The sequence below is a fragment of the Stegastes partitus genome, unplaced genomic scaffold (assembly GCF_000690725.1).
Source record: "Stegastes partitus isolate 25-593 unplaced genomic scaffold, Stegastes_partitus-1.0.2 Scaffold1073, whole genome shotgun sequence".
NCBI lineage: Eukaryota > Metazoa > Chordata > Actinopteri > Pomacentridae > Stegastes > Stegastes partitus.
This window is the reverse complement of record NW_007578804.1, coordinates 240,378-261,655: the sequence shown is the minus strand read 5'-3', so window position 1 is coordinate 261,655 and position 21,278 is coordinate 240,378. Positions and strand designations below refer to the sequence as shown.

Sequence of the window (21,278 nt, the reverse complement as noted above, 5' to 3'; positions counted from 1 at the left end):
TTTGGCCTGATGACAAGAGGACCCTAGTTTTGAAGCTCTCATGGCACTGAGTCTATCAAAACGGCTAAATTAAACAAAGTGGAACGCTGCCAAGCTGCTGATCGATCAATTAGCTGATGACAAATAGCAACTGTTATGAAAATATACAATCAGTCAGTTCAAATCCAGCAGCAGTTACAGCCTAATCCACCATCATGTCTACTGGGATCACATGAGAAGACGGGACAGTCGTTGCTCATGTTGGGCTGAAAGGCTGTTCTGACCAAACGGAGAGGAGACGAACCTCCTTCAACACATCTGTGCAAGTCTTTGATATCAGAATATAAGACAAAGATTTGGTACTAACGGTCAAAAGGACCTCTTCACAGCAAAGTCTGGCAAAGTGTTACTCAGAGTGCAACAGCCTGAAATGTTAGACCTGATAAGGACTTCTGAGATCATTGCTGTGGATGTATTTTGAATTTGCTACAAATTTCATATAATCTCTATATGTACTGTGCTGGACTGTTTTGAAAATGCTCAATAAAAAGAATGTTCAACAATCAGTCAGTTTGAGTCAATGCATCAAACATTTCCTACTTTTTGTTGTACGTCGTTGCAAAATGTGGCCGTATTTGAGTTTTGGGACTTTTGGTTAAACAAAACATCCATCCATCCATTATCTATACACCGCTTCATCCTCACTAGGGTCATGGGGGGCTGGAGTCTATCCCAGCTGACTCAGGGTGAAGGCAGGTTCACCTGGACAGGTCACCAGTCTATCACAGGGCTACACTTAGAGACAGACAACCAAGCACACTCACATTCACACCTACGGACAATTTACAATCACCAATTAACCTCAACATGTTTTTGGACTGTGGGAGGAAGCCGGAGAACCTGGAGAGAACCCACGCTGCACGGGGAGAACATGGAGACTCCACGCAGAAAGATCCCAGGTGTCCTCACCAGGAGGGAAACCAGCGACCTTCTAGCAGTGAGGCAACGGCGCTAACCACCGATCCATCTTGCGAGTCAATGCATCAAATATTTCCTATTTTTTGTTACACGTCTTTGCAAAATGTGGATGAATTTGAGTTTTGGGACTTTTGGTTGAACAAAATAGGACATTCAAAATTGCAAACTTAACTTTATGCATTTATTTTACATTTTATAGACCAACTAAGGCATTAACATGATAAAGTCAACGCTGGAAATAACCGTTCGCTGAAGCCCGACCTGTTGTCACATTATGTTTTGAAATGATGCAAAAAATTTGCTGAGCACGGCACATGTCGGGAACCAGAGAGTGTCTCACAGTCAATCGAGCGCTTAAAGTACGACGGCTAACTGAGGTTAAGGTAGAAACCCCTCAGTTATCCCAGCAGTTTAAGAGTTTGAGCACAGTTCAGTTTCAGGCTGTCATTAAAGTGTGTAACCATCATTCCATATGAGCCTGGATATTCTAGGACACCTACAATGTTTATGTATGCGCACAAAACACCAAAGCCCAGAAATCACCAGAGTGCTAATGTGTTCAAAGGCTAACTGTCATATCTATGAACCCACAGACGGAGCAGATCATCAGTACACTGCGTTCTATAGTCTCTAAGAAATGTGAAAAGTTTAAAACAAACCTGAGAGATAGGACGCTTTTGTTTGCATCTCACTTTCTGAGAAATTAATGAGAAGCTTTGAGCACAAATACATGTTTTCTGCAAGAACTTCAAAATTGTATAGTTTGTGTAAAAGCTACGATCAGGCAAAAAACAAAGCAAACAGTAATCAATAATGCTGAACACGACACTGTTTCCTCAGTACGCTTATGTGTGTTCAGCATAAAGAAACAATCAGTGGAGCATGTTATTGATTATGCTTTAAGGTTCAGAAAACACCTCCTGTTCCTCACACTGCATTCTACAGCAACACCTCAAAGGAAGGAAATCAGTCTCATCAGACTTTGAAATGTTGAAGTCTTTCCATTTTTGTTGCATTTAAATGATGCAACAAATTTTAACTTCTCCAGCACTGATTTCATTTGCATATAAAGCATGATTTGAATTCATAATTACAGTTTTTATAGCTAGAAATAACACGTTTTGTGGACATGAATATTATATCGTGTGACAAAAATAAATAAAAAAAGAAAACTATACAATTTAATGAGTGAAATAACATAAAGAACGTTTAAAACATGAAACATAATCACTTGAGCACGTTATTGTTCCTTCTAACTGCTTTGTTTGTCGCTTGATTATAACTTTTACGCAAAACATAACTTTGACTTCTTGCAAAATAACCACGTTTTTGTGCTCAAAATTAATTGCTCGGGAACGAGACACGAAAGCAACGCCATAGAGGTCAGTCTCATGGCATCGTCGGCCTGAACGAGGCGCCGCTACGACAGAGGCAGGTTCCCCAGAGCGGCTACGTTCTGTTTGTATTGGGCCCTCAGCCGAGCGATCTCCTCCGCCTGCGCCAGCTCGTTGAACACACAGTCCATCTGTGGCGGCTCGTTTGGGCTCTCGGCTTCTTCGCCGGCCGGTTCCTGCACGTCACTGCCGACGCTGTTGACCGCCTCGTCCTGCTCGCCCTGAGGGTGGAAGCCTGTCTCTGCTCTGGCGTCCTCGTGGTTCTGGACGTCCATGTTGTGCACGTCGGCGGCGGGCAGAGCGACTGGACACACAGGCTTGGATGTGGATACGTCTCTCTTCTTGTGCGCGGCGTCCGTCCGGCTTTCTTGGTGCAGCACTTTGCATGTGGCGAGCCTCTTTTTGGGCCTTTTGTCATTTAGCAGCTCCTGAAAGACACAAAACGGCATCACATTAAAGCACCTTCATCTGTTGGGATTCACAGTAATGACACAGGATAAACCAAAAACCTACATTTCTCTCTTTTTATCTGTCTGTGGAATCGAACAGATTTATTTATAAAACTTTACGTCAAGGCTTGTTTAAGAGCCCCGTTGTTTTCTGTTCTTACATGTTTCCTCCTGGTCAGTGAATTTGTGTCAGAAAAGTTCCAGGACTGGTGTCATAAAAGATGTATTTCAAATCCAAAATACAAGTTTTCCCCTTCCAAGTAATCTCCCTGGAGTCTAGCACACTTCCCAGCCTTCTGTGCCACGCCGCCATGCACTCCTCAGCTCCGTCGTCACAGCCATCTTGATGCCATCCACGTCTTCAACCCTTGATGACCCCCTTGAGTTTGGGGAAGAGGAAACAATCCCACAGAGCCAGGTGGGGTGAGCTGGTTGCTCCAGCACAGGGATGTTCTTCTCAGCCAGGAACTGTGGGATGCTCAGGGCGTTGTCATGGTGAAGCAGCCACGACTTGTCCTGCCACAACTCTGCCTCTTCTGAACGAAGCAAACGCTGCAGGATCTCTTTGTAGACGTGCTGGTTGATCGTCTGAAGGGGAAAACTTGTAGTGTGTAGTTTGGGTTTGATATATATCTTTTGTGACACCAGTCCTGGAACTTTTCTGACGCACCTCGTAGCGTACATTCCCAAATCGAGGCATTTATTTGCACAAAGGTACATTTCAGAAAGAAATGTTTTATTCCTAAAAGTCCTCGTTTTGCAAGAATACTTTTAAGGATTTTCCAGCAGAAGCCAGTCACCTCCCTGCTGTCTGAACATTTCTCCGTTTAATTTGCTGCTGATGTAAAAGAAAATTTGATGAATTCAAAACAACGTATAAAAAGTTGTGAACAAAATGTTACCGTATCGCAGCAGGTTTAAGTTTCCAAATGCACTTAAATTATTAGTTTGTACGATGTCGAAAGTTGTGTTTATCTAATTTTCTTCGCGGCGTGGCTTCACAACTTCTCGTGAGTAATTGCAACTGACTACAGCTGTTGACTCCTTTGAGCTGATTTAATTACGGCCTCATACACTCATTAGACGCCGCCACAAACACTACGAGTGGGAAAGTCTGAGGAGCTCAGCACAGATCTGGAAAAGCAACCGTTCCAAAGCAGCTACAGATTCAAAAATCAGTCGTCTGCCACAATATGAAAGAAAACACAAACTATCACCTGCTGCTGAGAGACAACTGGTCACCAAGAACTCCCACAACGGAGGTCTGCAATGAACTAGAAGCTGCTGGAACACAGTCAGAGTCCACAGTCAGGCATGTTTGCGTGACTAGTAGCTAGTAGCCTTCAACTAATCTGGATGTTTGGATTTGCTGTTTCTCATCTTCCTCTTGACAACACCCCATAGATTCTTCATGGTGGTCAGGTTCAGTGAGTTGACAAGCAAAAGGTTTATTACTATCAACTAATGCCATCACAAGTGTCATGTTCACTTTCTGGTCCCAGTACATCTGCTACACGATAAGTTTGTTCCCTTGACCAGAAACATGAGGCAATGCACCAGAAGTCTCAGAGGTGTACGGGATCGGCTCTGCTTAGAGTCAAAACAAGAGTAAAAAAAGCTTCAGCCCTCATAAAACCTTGTTGGGTAACAAGCGTCAGAGAAGAGACAGACACTGTTTGACTACATTCAAATGCTGATACACCACCTCAGAGCGAATTCTAATCATTTTGTTTGGGTGACATTACCAGCTCATATACCTGTATTTATATTTGGGATGTTTTGGTTTAGAATATCTTGTGATAAGATGGCGAACCACTCCGTCCAGGTGAGGCCCCACAGAGCTGCTAGCATGGCCGGGGACGCTTAGGCTAAAGCTCGAAATTGAAAAGTTACCTTCTTTCGGCGTTTACACGATGAATCTGAAGTCGAAGGAACAGCAGACGCTGGCTGAGGTTGAGCCTGGCTTCGGCCGGGTCTCCTGATGGACAGGTAGACACACCCACGGTAGATGAGGACAGCGTCTTGGTCGGTCCTCAGTGACGAGCCGTGAGCCGACGTGAGGGGCCTCCGTGTCCCAGGCCCGGGCTCCTTCAGCACCTCGTACGCCGTGCGGTTTTTAGAGACGATAGACATTCGGAGCGGACCCGGTTTAGCCCGAAACTCTGTGTCCAGCACTGAGGACATGTTCTCCATGTTGTCCACCCCGCCTCTTCCTGCATGTGAAGTCAGCTTCTGGCCTTTCCTCCGTATGACCGCCGGACAAATCCAAATGCCTTCTGGAGAGTCTGCAGGCTTCCAGGAGACGTCGTGGTCAGGGAGGAAAAGGCCTATTGTTCTGACCACTGCCTTGGGTAAGCTTCGCAGTGGGATGCTTTTCACCTCAGCCTCCACAGGGATGTAGATTTCCAGTGTGTTGAGTGCATCCATACTCAGTGTGGTCCCCTGTGTACGCATACAAAGTTTATTAGTTGGGGTGCAAACCATGTGGGAGGTAGTTTAATGGCAGGTTCAGTCTACACACAGCCTGACAACGGCCACAAGATGTAAGACATGACAGCGGATAGGAGGGCTGAGCAATTCAATGATCCCAATTTGAACCAATTCCAAAGGATGCAATTTAAGATATCAGTTGCTGATTGAAATCTTCAGCGTTGTTTATGCTGCCCATTGATTAATACTGATTAATACTACCTTGAACATTTAGCAGTGCTTGTAACCGTTGGGTTTGAACAGTGTTTCAATGGTTTGAGAAATTCATGTCGTCCTTCTTGTGTGGTCGTCATGCCGTTAGTGGTGTTTAGATTTCTTCTCTGTAAACACTTTTGTCACATTTACATTCAAATATAAGACCACTGGTGTCACACACTTAGAGAAATGTGGTTGGAAATCAAAGAGCATACCTGCAACGCCTGTGAAGTGTTTTTAAAAATAAAATCGGGGACACTCAGGAGTTCAGACGCTACACATAGGAATCAGTTATTTCTAACATGATGTCTTCAACCTCCATGAGCCGAGGACATCATCAGAAAAACACGTCTCAGAGTGTATAACGTACTGCAGTAGAATAAAATGACATCACCGGGATGATGCAGAAGTTGGCTCTCTATCTGATAAATGGAAAGTTAAGGTAAACCTAACAAGGCAAGGTGATTGAGGCTGTATTTTCCATGTTACTCATTGTGGTTAACGAATGGGAAATGTGGCCTGGTAGTTTCTGTGTTACCTTGTTGACAGACAAAAAAAAAAGCCCTCTTTCATACTGTAATAGAAACTGAATAACATTCCCGGATCCTTCCCTTGATCAGGATCTGCACTAAGTAAAATATTGTATCGCCGATTAAGATGTTATTTCAGTTTTTCTAAACTTTCTATACTGAACACACTGAATCACACACAACTTCAGCGTTACACCAATTAGACGGTTTCAGGTTGTTAATATAAACTGGTCTGACTACTAACAGGTGAGGGACACACCTGTGCAGCGGTAGTCTAACCAGCCAACCTGATTGGTTAGTAAAGAAAAACAAATGATCTGTTTACCTGTCAGCTGTTAGCTGTTAAATCACACTGAACGCCCACCAATCAATTTAAGACAAATCACTAAATATTATGGCTTAAGAATTAAAACCGCAGCACACCTACTGACCATGTAGTCTAATCTAGACACGTACAGAGTAGTTTATAGGAAAGTAAATGACATTTCCATAACAGAACACATGAAACCGTTATATAAGCTGGAGCTGTGTGAGCTGCCAGGTAAACAGTTTGTTTGTTCCTGTCCCCTGCTACTGACCTCATCTGCCTCCAGCTTATTAGGGAGATTAATCAACACTGATCAATAAAACGGATTATGTAAGAAAAGTCTACATTGTGAAACCCACACTGGGGGAGACTTCCTGCTTTACCTGACAGATTAAGTTACACCAGAAAAAACATTTAAAGTCTAACTCACTGGTTTTCCCTTATTCAGAAAACACTGCATGTGAATTATTAACAATTATCACCTTTGTCTTGTTAAACAGACACTATTTGGACGTTTTAAACTGTATAAAACAGTTAATAGACCTGATCTATAGGAGCGACTCCGTAGCTAGCGAGCTAGCTGGCTAGCTAATTAGCACACATTGAACGAAGAAGCATTTAAAAACAAGTCGACTGACTGAACGGAGAACTGAAAGAACCCAATAATGACACCGATACACACCTGGATAGTGTCAAACAACCGCCCTTATCGTCCAGTCGCACTTAAAAACGCCCTTTGATGATGAACACTTCCTTAGCTACCTTGTTCCTCCAGTTCACTTCAGGACTTGGACGTAGTACGCACTTCCGGGCCAAGTTTGTCAAAATAAAAGCCTCATCTCACTACTACTTATATCACAACTATTTAGTCAGAATTACAAAGCTAAAACAAAACTAGAATACGTTTGCATGCTTTGAAGGTTCAGAAAACACATGATTTTCCTCACGCTGTGCCCTACTATCGCACCTCCAAGGAAGCAAATCAGTCCCTCCAGATTTGAATATGTAAAAATATTTGAATATCTAAATTTTTATTTGGAATTTAAAACTTCTCCAGCACTGATTTCCTTTGCATTTAAAGCATGATCTGAATTCATAATTACAATTTTTACAGCTACAAACTATGCTTTATTGACACGAATAATACATGGCGTGATTAAAAAAATAAAGAAAACTGAGTGAAATAAAGATTTTTAAAATAACATTTATAACATGAAATATAATTACTTGAGTGTTGAGTATTATTTGCTTTGTTTTTCCACTCAATTCTAACTTTTACGCGACAATATAATTTTGAATTCTTGCAAAAAAAAACTTCTCACAGCTTCCCATTAACTGCTCGGGAAGGAGACAATAACAGCACACAAGTTTGGGTTCAGGAGGCAGACGTCTTCTCTACTTTGAAGATTTCCTCTTTGATAAAACTTAAAGTCAGAGCTGCTCACCATCACCTGAATCAAAGTACATCCATATAGACGTTATGTCTCAATCCCACAGGTTGATCTTTACTTAGCAAATAGCTGTTTACTGCTATAACAGTACATAGACATGTCTAAATTAAACGTCCAGACTCATTGTCGATTTAACAAAATCTTTATTTCGGTTAGAATAAAAACATTAATAATATGCTAAAAGACATTTGCAGAAGTAAAACGCACAGATTCTCTTAGAACAGTAACAACAGCTGATTACAAGCGGAAGCGGTCGGAGAAGTTTGGAGACTCTGGGACTGTGAGAGGGATTTCGCTCTTCTTCACTGCTACGGGTTTGTAGTGTCGGATCGGCTGAGCCTTGTGAACCTGCAGAGGAGACAAACATCTGTCAGACGGTGCTGATTACCCCACAATCAGAATTTAAGTTTACCGCATTGATGAGACAACAAAATGATGGGAGACGTCTGGTTGGATGCGTGTTGCTCTGTCTAGTTTGTGTTTACTTTGGTCAGCGTAATGCAAATGGTCTGCACTGATATAGCACTTCTATCCAAACCGCTTTACTCATTCACACACGCATTCATACACCAATGATGACAGTTGGGTTCAGTGTCTTGCCCAAGGACACTTGGGACTGAACCACCAACCTTGCAATTGGAGGACAACCACTCTACCACCTGAGCCACAGTTGTCACGCCTGAACTGTGACGACATGTCCTCTATCGAAACAAAGTGCTAAAACGCCTTTAGGTTCACACATTTCAAGTAGTCTGTGTTGAAGCTGTAGCTCTGAGCACATCTCCTACATTCTCTGCTCCAGCTGGACGGTTGTGTTTCTCTCTGAAGAACAGTGTTCGGTCATTTTTTATTGTTGTAAATGCACACATTGTTGAAACTGCAGTGTAGTCCTGCATCTGTCAGAGCAGAGTGTTCAACGTCTGCAGGACCAAAACCAGAGTTATCTGCCCGTCTGCTGGCATCGTGTCAGGATATCTGCACAAAGCTGAGCTGAGCGACAAACTTTGCAGCCATGTTGCAGCCTTTTGCAAACCAGTTACATCAAACAATGCTGGGTCTGACACAGGACCAGAACCGAGTCTACCATCACTGTGGCATTAAAACAGGAACACAGCTGCTCTGTTGCTGTTGTGTAGTCAAGAAACGCAGTCAGAACTGAGCGTCTAAATTTTGTGCTCCACAAAACACACTGCCAGATCTTCAGAGACGTTCAGTATGTTGTGTATGTGAACACACGGTTCCCCTCCAGTGTCGCTGTAGCTCAGCAGCTCACAGATTCACAATCTATCATGGTAATATCGCTCTCACAGCTTTCGAGTCAGTATGCGTGAATGGTTCTCTAGCAAGTGTAGATAGCAACAGAGCAGGGGACTTAGAAAATTGTCTGGAAACGAATCAGAAATGTATTTATAATCTTAGCACTCATCAGAGCACCTGCCACTTAGGTAGGAACCCTAAATCCTAAAAGACGGAGCTGTTCATCCTAGATGGGATCAGCAGCCATTCAACACTGCAGAACCAGACTGCATATTAACACCACATAAGTCACAGCTTGTTTTTCAGTGACCTGTTCTTTGCGCATCCTGTTGATCTCCTCCTTCTCCTTCTGCTCCTCCTCTCGCCGCTGCTCGGCCTCCATGCGCGCCCGGACAGCCTCCTTCTCGCTGGCCAGCTGCTCGTACTCCTGCCACTCGCGGGCCCGTCGCTCCGTCGCCAGCTCAAAGGCCTCTACAACTGTGGAAGAATTAATGCCTTCGAGAGCGTCCCGCAAAGAGGTGATGGCGAAGACAAGAACAGGAACACAGTGAGTTACACTGAGGAGTGCTTCAGCCTCAGAGCAAATAAACAGCTGAAGCACTCTTTAGGACATCTGAACAGTGGGGACGTACGATACTGGCTTTTTGCTGAGATGTTATGTTTGTATTATCGAACACATTTTGCAAATATAGGAACATATTTTTAGTGTAACATCTGGTCTCTCCTGCAGTGGACTTATTATACATTTATACTTTAGCTTGCAGGTTAAAAAAAGTCATATATAGTTTTATGTAACATTTTTAAACAAAACTGCAAACTTCTAACCTGAGCGATAACCATCTGTGTTCATTTTGGGCTGATGTTGACATTTTAACGCCTTTAGTGGCCGGTACGGATTATGATGCCGATATCATTGTGTATCTCTATGTATAGTATCAGGCAGTACTGAATACCAGAGCTGCAACTAACTATGGTTTGCATTATCAATTAATCTCTCTTTATACATTTATAAAATACCAGCTAATAGTAAAAAAATGTCTATTGTAAGTTCTCACAGCACACGGCAGCATCTTCAAATGTTTTCATCAAACAAACATTCAGGTCAAACCAGCAACTCTTAGATTTTTTTGGGCAAAAATTCAAGACCATTATTCAATTATCAAGATATTTATTTCGCACTCAGCTCTCCACATTTTACTGTTTTGAACAGGAACGAGGAACTTCAACCTGAATTCACCTTTTTATACCCAAATCTGAGCCAGAAATTAATTCAACATCACATTCAACCACTAAAATTATTCTTTCTGTTCAGGAATGCGAGTAAACAACTATAATTTGACATCTTAATTAAGAATTATTAGTGTGTTTTATTAGTTTCTTTTTTTTTTTAGTAAAACGGTAAATCTGAAAATTCATAGATAACAACAATAATTAGATTGTCGCATTAAATATATAATTTCAATTAATGACTTTCTCCATACTGGTGTATGAACCATTACAGAAACATAAGAGATGAGTTTGGTAATTACCAATGCTGTTAATTTAGGGCAGCTGTGGCATAAACCTGACACTCAGTGGTTGTCTCATACATTTTTTTAAAGCACTGTATCGAATTCTCACAAACACATAAATCAGCACTTCAGTATATTTTTGGTTGATTTGTATTTTCTACTAATGTTCCCTACATGTTTGCATTATGCTAGTGTAGCACTGCTAATCTCCCCACTGTAGGATGAATAAAGGCTCATCTCGTCTTACCCACTACGCCCCGGTCCTCCTTTTTGGGCCGGAAAGGCTCTTTTCGAGTGACTGTGTTGGGCCTGGCTTTGAAGATTGTCGCTTCCTCTTGATGTTTCTGCTCTTCTTTTACCTGCGAGACACCGAGGCCATGTGTGAACTGCGACGTCAAGCCTGCCATTACTCACAATAAAAACAACTTGGCAGACCGGGGCATACCATGTGTTCCCAGCGACTGTTCTTTACAGCTCCTCGTTCGTCTATGAGCAGTCTGAAGGGCTCGGGCTTCGTGGGCTCCAGCTTCTTCTTCTCAGGAAGAACCACGGTGTCAAAGTGTGGCAGTGGCTGGGCCTTGAACTGTGGTACCTGGAGATGTTCAGGCAACAGAAAAAAAGTGATTTAATGTTTTAAATCGGAGGTCTGAGATCACAGGTTGTGGAAGTGAGACTCCACCTCTTCATTTCGTTTCTCCTCCAGCTTCTTCTCTTTCAGGGCCCTTCTCTCTTGTTCCCTCTGCTCAAAGGAGAAAGGACAGACCTCCACATGATGGTGCTCTGGTAGCCGGGGCTGGAAGGGGAGGCCAAAGTGAGGCACCGGCGGGGGCTTGATGGGTGAGATCTGTTTGACCTAAGCAAATGAATTAATCAATTAATCATCATTGCATTCCAGTTGGACTGATGATACATCTGTGTTAATTTAATACAGAATATGCCCTTACTTCTGGAACCTTGGGGTCCAAACGCACCCTCTTCTTGAGGGCAAACGCTGGAGACTCTGGCACAGTCGGATATGCTACCTTCTTTTCTGGCAATCCCTGTTGACAGGAGCACATCCTCTTTTCACTACGTTCTCATACAGAAATGCCTGTTTCACATCCTCTCAAAACTACAATAAAAACAAAGCCAGTTTCGGATCAAACTTCTCATACGTGACGCTGAGCTCAGCGGGTTTCAACTCACCACGACTCCCTCCAGGACCTTTTTAGGCAGAGGCTTGGCTCTGAAGTTGTGGGGCTGCTCTTCCTCCTCCTGAGGCTTCTTGGTGGCCTGTCTCCCCTGGAGCCTTTTTTCAATCTCCAGCTCAAAGCACTCGGGTACTGTTGGTTCCTTTACTACCGGCTTTTTTAGGTCGTCTGCGCTCTCCAAGATCTTCTTGTTCAGCTCCAGGGCCTTGAGTTTAAACCTGTCAATGAAACACTGCAGTTAATGACCCCCAAAAATGCAATACTTCAGACCAGTGAGTAGGATTTAGGGACTTCTAGTGGATAGGTGGCAGATCACAAGCAACTAAATACTCCTCCGTTCTTGCCTGCTGCCACTTCAGAATAAATACCAAAGGCCCTCACTAGAGGCAGCATTTTGTTTGTCCATTTTGGGCTACTGTAGTATCCATATTCCCTCTGTGTATACAATAGGCTCAGTCTAAACGAAGGAAAACATCAATTTACAATTATGGGCAACAATTGCACGCTAAAGAAAACATATTTATGAATGCAAACATGTTGCTAGTAGGTGAGGAGTCTGCCTCATAGTGTCCTAGTTTAAATGCTCAATTCAATGGACACACTGGTCTTTTAATGCTCCGACACAAAGGACAGCACATTTCTGGCAGATAGACAAATGAACAACCACTGACCAATCCAGCGTCTACATCTCAACATCTTGGATCATAATGTTTTTGATAATCACTGATTTATGCCCAACTTCCATTGTAAGCAGCTGCTATATCAGCCCACTGATGCAAAGTATAAAAATGAAACCCTCACATGCTCCTTTTCTGTATATTGGCCATGTGAGCACCAGGTAGACCAAATGCACACATTCAACAATATAACTGTGACAGGAACATGCTGTCTCTCTATGAAAGCTGCAAAAAAAAGTTAGATTTAGAAAGTTATAAAAAACCAAAGTAAAGGGCCTTACTTCTGAAGTTTTTCCACCTCCTCAGCCTCCAGGTCGGCGCTGCTCTTGACGGTCGGCGGGCGGCTCCTCTGTTGGGTCGCCAGGTGTGGCGAGTGAGGCTGAGTGAGCTTCAGGTGGTTCGCTTTTTCTCGGGGTGGCCCTGACAAAAACAAGACACAAGTAAAACCCCACTGTGTAGAAACAATATCATTACCTTTCTCTCAAGAGGAAGTGTTTAAACGCGACGTGGACGTACCTCTCTCTTGACTTCTGCGACTGCGCAAATGGTAGCGGGTCGGGGTTCGCTTCTGGAACTGCTCCACCTGCTGAGCCATGGGCACGTACACATCCGACTCCCCCGTCTTTCTCTTGTTGCCTGTCGACAGGTTGAAGGGCTTCGGCACTGTGGCACCTCGCCGAGCTTTTGCCTTTAAAACAAGAAAAGAAAGTATTAATAATGAGAAAAGCCCAACTAGGGATGGGAGTTGAAAATTAGCTTAATGCTATACACTCTATATGCAATACATCAGATGTTTTCTATGTAAAAATGCATGATCCCTGACCAAATAAATAAATAAGTGAAATGAAATGAGCTGCAGTCAGTATTTACACGTGGCTGTTTCATTGATTTCCTCCCGACTCACTGTTAATCACTGTGCTGTGGTTTTACACAGTGACCAAGGGGACATTTGAAACGACAGAGCGTCTGTCTACGTACTTTTACAAATGAATGTGTGCAGAAGCTAAGCCGTTTGAAATATATCATTGTGAAATAATGTTTTTGATGTAGGAAAGCAAGCATTGTTGACTAGAACAAAAAACAAACCATGTGAATTCACTGATTTAGCATTTTGGTGGATTACACATTAGGGCTGCAGCTTCACTGTCAGTTAATCTGTTTATTATTTTCTCAATTAATCGATGAGTTGTTTGGTCTGTAAAATTTCAAAATGGTGAAAAATTGTCAGCGTTTCCTAAAGCCCAAGATGACAAATGAATATAAATGTTTTGTCCACATTCCCAGAGGTATTAATTTAACTGTGATATTGGAGGAAAAAAAAAAAACACAAAATTTGTTAGTGATTAATTAAGCAGTTGATATTCAGCTGTTTAATCTATTAGCTGTTGCAGCTCTGGTGTACTTGAATTGTACATAACCCGCTGTGTTTTATGTAAGTTAAGGCCAGTGTACCTTTTGTTTAACCGTTTGTCTTTTTGTCTTGGTTCAAAGAATGGCAGAGTTCTTATTTTCATTGTGGGGTGAGTGAGCAGCACCTCATGAAACGTCCCTGTTTTGACCTTTTGTTGGATCTCCAATAAAACCTGAAGTGGAGCTTTGAATTGTGTTTAAGAGGACTGATTCGTAAAACCCGGAGTGGACTCCTGTTATTTTACTACCTTTGCTGAATTAAATGGACGTGAGTGACTTTGGAAATGGTTTCTTGTTTCACCACATTTGTTAGAATATTAGAAAATGCATGTTGTTCTATCGTCAGTCATTCATTTACTTTGTGTGACTTGTGGTTACCGATTTGACAGCGCTGCATTAGCACAGGCAGGGTTTATATGTCAGTGCTGATCCTTTGTGGGAACTCAAGAGTAACTTGGTTATGGTGCTACAAGCAGTTACAAGCATATGAGAGCTACTTACTGGAGAGGAGGGTTTACGGAGTTGATGGACAAAGTCCACCACCTTGTGGGATGTACTGGATGAAGCGGACTCCTTAGCACGTGTGTCGGTGCTGAAATGGAAGTCTTTAGGCACAGTTGTGGGTAGGACCATCTTCTTTGGTTGCACATCTGAAAGTGGTGATAAAAGCTTCTTTTTAGGAGGTAAAGTTAACTCAAAACAACTTTCACATCCTGTGAACACATACGTATGGATGAAGCCAAACAAGTTCAGGAATATTTACTCACTGCCAGCCAGAGCAGCCTTGTAGCTCGCCTCGTTCCTTTTGCGATGGAGAGCCACTTCTTTCTGCAAGTTCCTGATGCGCTCCAGCTCCTGTTCCTCAGAGGTGCTTGGCCTGTTTGGACACATTTATTAATGTGAACATTAATCCTAAGCAAAAATACAGCTTTTTTTTTCTGCTTCTCCATCAGTTTCCCATTTAAGGTAGAAACAAGGCTTCAAAGTCATTCTTGGTGCTACATTCACTTAATGTTATGAGGTTCTGGAAGTCAATCCAGGAAAATTTGACAGTGTTGTCCCACACTAAAAAAAGACCACTGATTAGCAAGTGCTGATGTTCTATTGTTAGTTTCTACAGGCAAAGCAAGGCTGCCAACAGATGGAGACACTCTGTTGATGCAACATGTCTCAACAATGTTAGTTTTACCACCTAATGAGACTCACAGTGACGTTACAAGAGGAAAGTTAAAAGTAACATGCATACAATGAACCAGGGATCTTCTAGCTGTGAGGCGACGTTGCTAATAACCATGCTGGAAATCAGCAGGTTCATACAAGACCCCAACAGCTACGCTAGAAGCAGCACACATTTCCCTCTCTTCAGGAAGACGTTCATAGTGTTGGACTTGGAAAATGTCAATGAGAGTAAAATCAGGTCTGTTGATCCAAAGACTGCCTGCAGCATATTTCAAAGAGACGATGTTTGGCATCGCCATCTTGGGTTCAAAGCCCCAAATCAGCTGCCACTAGATGAGCCTTTCAGTGTGACTGCTGCTGTGACCCGAAGAAACCTCCCCAAATGTATAAACATATGAAAAAGGCACGAGACACAGCTGAAATATACAAACCACTGGCAGCAGGACAAACAAATGAGTATACACATAATTACTAAATCACAATACATCCCTCTTTATTTCTAATAAACAGTATTTACTTTAAGTTGTCATAAACACTGTTTAGTAGGCTGTAACTAAACGACGGACAAACGATGCAGCCAAACATAATTGACTTTGCTTTAAAAGCAAGAATCCCTCATTTTGTTGAATGCCAGGTGCCTCAAATCCTCCCTAAAAAGTATTTTCTTTGCCTCCTCTGCCCACATCTCTGGTGGGAAGGGCCCAAGATGCAAGGAGAGGAGTCAAGGCAAGGAATCAAGATGTAAACCAGATGTGATGATACACTACACAGGAAAAAAACATTAGTCATCATGCCCGACACGGAGTTCTGGTCCTGATGCCCAATGTGTCTGTCAGGTGAGGCTCTTAATGCTTTAATGTTGTATAACCGAAACCTGCCAGCTGTTGAAGAGTCTAAAGGGGCCTTCAGACCAAGATCCTGATCTGTTATGTGTTCCAAAATGAATGTAGGGTTGTTTTCGGTTCTCACCTCAGAAAATACTGCTAATGCCTCCCAGGGGACGATTTAAAAACAATAATGTGTCTTGAATGGAGCCCTGACAGTCACCTTCTCATTTCTCAGTACTGGTATCACTGGTGCTAACAGACTCACTCTGTGGTGGTGGAGCTCGTCGTGGCTGGATGAGCCTCATGTGCAGTCCTCGAGTTCAGTCGCACACTCCTGGATTTTCGGGCAACAGGACTCCTGCATCAAAACAGCCACAGTTAAAGCAAAAGCCAACACAAATGGTGGATTTGACATGTTTCTTTTGTTAATGCACGAGTTTCCTGTAGAAGTGTAAACTAGAACCAGTTTCTGTTGGCACTGGACCTCTGAAGACGGACCAGATGACCTACAGCTACTAAAGGCTGCACAACATTTTAGGAGATCACAAAAGCACAGTCATGACACAAACCCTTTGTGTTTCTTTAACGGTGGTGCAGCTGGACCGCTGGTCATCTCTTTGCGTTTTGAAACCCTAAAAATGAAAAAAAAAGTAAATTAGAATCAAATTTCACTTAAATTCATTACAATTTGAGCTGATGAAGTTAAGATCTTTTATGGAGCTAATCGAGAAGACAATACAAGTTTCAGATATTCCATAAACACAGTAGACTAACTAGTCAGCTGTGCACATAGGAACCTGTAGTTGATCCACTCAGTAACTGCAGCAACTCCGAAAGGTGTATAAGCAAAGATTGCTTCGAGAAGAGCAAAATAAGGCCTTCTAATATCAGATTTCCTCAAGTTGAAAACCAACTACTTTTGCCTAATTGGGCTGTTTTCTATGAGCAGAGCATTAAAAAATGTCAATACCGCGGTCAGTCACGTTCATTTAATTGTGGCACGTTAAATCATGATTACCATTCAGTTAGTTTTGCAGCCCGAGCACTGCATTAGCCATTGTGAGTGAACGTAGAACTTTTTCTTTCTTCACTGCCTCAAACAATATCTCCCCTCCTCCACCAGCCTCTGTGTCTATTTCCCATCACTCATCACCAGCCTCCTACACCTATTTCTTAAAAAAAGCGTATAAAACAAATAATAATCAGTCTCATCTTTGGAACACGGTAACAGCTAAAACGGTAGTTTCATATATCAGGCAGGAAGAGACTTACTGAGCTAGTGAAGCAGAAAAAGTACTAGAGCTGCATTATGTTTCCTTTCAGCATCAACACTGCACAACAATCACATCGTAGGAAGTGCAAAGTGACATGAGGCAATTGAACTCAAACACTCCATATTCCAGCTGTTTTTGCTCTTTCATATAAAAAGAAAAGGTGCATTTTCTCATTTTTCATGACTAAGGTCTATCTAATGGAATTAAATTCAACTTGGGTTCTTGACTATAGTTTTTTTTTTTTTAAACTCTATTTAAAGAACCAGAAATGTGTTGGCATACAGGCTCCGTATGTGCACAGTAAAGCCCAAGAGCTGCACAAATAAAGCAAAGAACAGAAGAGAAACACCGAAAACTAGCATTTGGTTTAAATAAAAAAGAAGACATGCAACATCAGTTAAACAGAAATGCAGAAAGGAAGACGTTGACCAAAAACAGGTACTTTGTCAGCAACGTCCTGCAACGGTTGCAGCTACACGAGGCGACATAATCAGCAACCACAAAGCTATTAATGATGAGTGCAAAACCAGATTCATAGCAATCCAAAGCAAAAATCTACTTTAGGTGCCTTTGTCAGTGTTACACCATATGAGAAAGGTTCTACCTGATACAATATCCTCACGTGACAAAAGATATCAAAACAATTAACACAGTAATTAAGACGGTTTTAAAAACATGGCCTGGTTGCTTGACAAGTAAGATGTAATAACACCACACACCTGTTTTTCTCAAAATGCCATCCTAGAGGTGTATAGACAACGTAAGGCACAAGTTGAAGACACAGTGGAGCATTATGCAGCAACAACACACTAATAGTCCAGCTGGACAGGAGAGCCCTACACAAATTGGACTGAAGTCTGCCAATTTATGAGGACTTTTATTAAAAAGTCACTGTTTGCATTTTTCCCAGATAATCATATAAATGAGAACATTGCAACAGGGTTAAGAAGCATTTGCTGCTTTGGGTCTTTTACGTCTGTATCCCAACAAACAACACAGGGAACAAGGTGAAGGCTGACTGAACAATCTGTGGACTCAGCTGAAGTGCTTTGGCCAATACAAGAACTACATTCAACCACAATGTCTCCTGCAGTAGCCATGCTGGCTAGAAGGGCAGCAAAACAGCCTAAAGATCAATATGCACTCACACTAATGCCACCATGTGAAATGTTAACTCGTACAATATAAAAAAATGCTCATATATGACAATTTTGGTTGCAGTCTGGAGACCTGCTTAGTGTTCTGATAAAGCAGAAACCTACAACTGGGCCACAGACAACACAGTACCTCCTGAAACAAGCAAATAATAATTTAAGTCTAAGCATGTGCAGCTTCATTACAAACATATCCACTAATGCACAGAGCAATCAAACAATGAAGAGATTATTTAAACACTCTATAAGAGGAGCTATTATGAAGGTCTGTACCTGCGTGGCTGGGCAGGGGGTTGATTAGCAGTCCTCGCTGGCCGGCCATCATTTTGAGCATGGGTTTCAGCACCCCAGGATGTAACAATGTTCGCAGGTGGAGATGTGGTCGGACCTAAATCATTGATCATTCCAGAGGGTTTCATGTTATCCCAGTCACAAGGAAATAAACCAAATACTTATGTTGCACCTGCAATGGTCAATTCATGCTTTCCACACCCACACATGTGGCTGTGTTGATACTGCAATAGGTTCGCATTGACATTCACATTGCTCCTTATATCAAATACAGGAAAACACTCGGGGTAATTTGACTGGGATGTAGCAACGTGTCGGTGAATATTTCTGAGGTGTGTCCGAATTTCTGGAGGAAATGTGGAGCATCACAGAGACAGTCAATGTGGACACTTGCAGACACGGAGAGCAAGAATTGACCATAATCCAAAACTTGAAAAAGGAAGAAGAAATCAAAGTCTAACCGGAGTGTGCATCTGTCTCGGCCTGACGAATTACAGCAGCCCCAGGCTCATCACCTTTTACAAATGGCTGGTCTGGTCTACAAGGAGTGATCAGATGACCATCTGTTGCCCCACTGTGGTGTTCTGTTTATGAGAGAGAGAGACGTCAAAATTGACCAAAATTACTTCCAGCAGGCAAAAGGTGATGTCATGTTTTCCAAACCCGTTTAGATCACATTTGAGAAAAGTGTTGAAATCAATAAAAAAATTATTAGTCATTTGTAATACCAGCGTCAAGAAAAGATTAACCTACTAATCCTTAAGATGCGTGAGGCTTTACAGACTGCTGTTGATTTGTAATGAACATTTATTTAGGCTACAAACAACAAAGTCCTTCATACTAAAAAAATAAAACAATCAAAAAGCAGAGTTAAGCGAAAAGGATTGAAGTTTCTGGGTACATGCAACGCCCTTTTTTTTTAACATTCCCTCAAATGCAAATACAATCACTTGCAATTTTTGATGGGGGAAAAAAGGTTGAAGAACCTACAGAAGCTGCTTTTAGTGAGCCCAGTCTGGTAGTGTAAGGTCAGTTTTGGGGACTGCACCAACATCCCACGCCTCAAAAACATTCGTGTGGTTGGAGGAAAAACAACAATGCAGCCCAGATTCCTCAGGGGCTGGTCTTCAGAGACAGTCAAGCAGCAGGCGAAACAAAAAAAAAAGTTTTCTACCGGTCGTGCAACTGAAGGTCAACCACATAACAGATGTGTTTACGTGCTGAAGGAAGACTCACCGAACCACTCGTCGTCGTTTTCTGTACTCGCGAACTCCTTCAGGTCAACGACGTGGCACGGAGCATCAAACTCGTAGCGCTTGATGTCGCCTTCCTCCATGTTTACAGGACGTCTTTGTTCGACAACTCACCTTAATAAGAAAACATTAAACATGGTAAATGAAATAAAGTCGTGTTCAGTTCAGCTACCAAGTTTGTTCCTTTGTACTAAGCTAACACTCCGTCGCTACGTTAACAGAGCAACCGGAAAAGCGTCAAAACAGACCAATATTTAGCCGTTAGGACAAAGCACATTTCTGTAGTAAAGGCGTTTGTGTATTACATGTTATTTATATGAGTTTTATGTAAATGTAACGTCGTCGAGCCAGAACAACAGTGGAGCTAACGTTACATGTAATATCGTCAGGAACCATTATACCAGTCTAACTACCGCCTTTTCAAATAACACACATTAAATACCGCTAACTTCTGGTGGCTATCTCATGTAGTAAACATAAACAAAGAAACAACTACTGCTATACTAGAAAATAAACATCGCTAAGCCAAGCTTACCGAAGCTGTCTGTGTCCACAGCGATGCGAATCAAACTGCAGACGCCGCGCAAAGCGAACGTTAGCGTTTAAGTCGCTGACGTTTTGAACCAGCCAATGGCTGAACTTTATGTTCGCCAGCTCGCCGCTCATTGGCTCATACAATTCTGCTTCCGCTGGCCTTACCACGTGATCATCACAAATTACAAAATAAAAATGTGGCTGTGTGAGGGCTGTACTAACAAGTTAGTTAGTGAGGTATGTTGAGCTTAAAGTCAAAGTTTTCAGTGTCAGGAAGGTTGTCCTCTTTTAATCTGTTAGATCTCCATGGTAACTGTTGCTTTGGAGGTCTGGTGCAGGTTATGTTCAGAGTTTCAGATTTAAATCAAGTGGAAGAAAAGTGTCCTTTTAACTAAATCATTGAGTCATATAGATTCTCATCTGAGGGAATATGTTTTATCTGCAAACCTGTTGAGCTGTACGTTATGAATATCACTGAATGAAGGCATGTAATTAAAATATCACACAGTGAGTGTATCGTGTTGAAATGGGAACCAGACGTGTATTCAGCTGGTGATGCAGAAATCACATAAAATATGGCGTTGTTTGGTCCTGATTGCTGTCAAGAGCATTTGCACAGCTGGTAGACCATGGCCGGGTTAGTCTGTTGATATTTATTACTGAGAATACTGAATCAGTAGTTTCACTTTGACTTGGCCAAAAATTAAAGTGATGTCCTGCACAATGGGATAGTTTTAACACAATATCATGTTTAAATATTTGAAGTTTGACAGCTCTGATGTGCAGCTTTAAGCTAGAAATATTGCACTTATTGGTAAAATAGATATATTAATATACATTTCTACCAGCATCCCTGCTATGCATCATTTGCAGTACCAGTCATGCTTTTCAAAAAATTCTTCGTAGCTCTCCATCATAACAGCCTATTGACTCAAGTGGGTGACACAC

At 42.2% G+C, this 21,278-nt stretch overlaps 2 protein-coding genes across 3 annotated transcripts; both read right to left on the bottom strand.

Annotated features, from left to right (window-relative positions):
* Positions 1-1,120: 1,120 nt before the first annotated feature.
* On the bottom strand, positions 1,121-7,095 carry LOC103367641 (uncharacterized). Its single transcript, XM_008295737.1, has 3 exons — positions 7,005-7,095; positions 4,694-5,242; positions 1,121-2,779 (listed from the first exon to the last, which is right to left on the bottom strand). The coding sequence occupies exons 2-3, from the start codon at positions 5,225-5,227 to the stop codon at positions 2,378-2,380; spliced, it is 936 nt and encodes a 311-aa protein (XP_008293959.1). The 5' UTR covers positions 5,228-5,242; positions 7,005-7,095; the 3' UTR covers positions 1,121-2,377.
* An 801-nt stretch (positions 7,096-7,896) lies between these two features.
* Positions 7,897-20,411, bottom strand: tpx2 (TPX2 microtubule nucleation factor). Of its 2 annotated transcripts, none has more exons than XM_008295735.1 (17): positions 20,332-20,411; positions 19,780-19,910; positions 19,005-19,127; positions 18,526-18,640; positions 16,394-16,456; positions 16,090-16,182; positions 14,586-14,695; positions 14,320-14,468; positions 12,925-13,096; positions 12,690-12,828; positions 11,727-11,949; positions 11,486-11,581; positions 11,221-11,394; positions 10,987-11,133; positions 10,789-10,900; positions 9,341-9,525; positions 7,897-8,121 (listed from the first exon to the last, which is right to left on the bottom strand). In XM_008295735.1, exons 2-17 carry the CDS (start codon positions 19,877-19,879, stop codon positions 8,011-8,013), a joined length of 2,112 nt encoding a protein of 703 aa, XP_008293957.1. In that variant the 5' UTR covers positions 19,880-19,910; positions 20,332-20,411; the 3' UTR covers positions 7,897-8,010. The 2 variants fall into 2 exon arrangements, with proteins under 2 accessions (XP_008293957.1, XP_008293958.1); XM_008295736.1 differs by having other exon boundaries at positions 9,341-9,507.
* Positions 20,412-21,278: the final 867 nt, after the last annotated feature.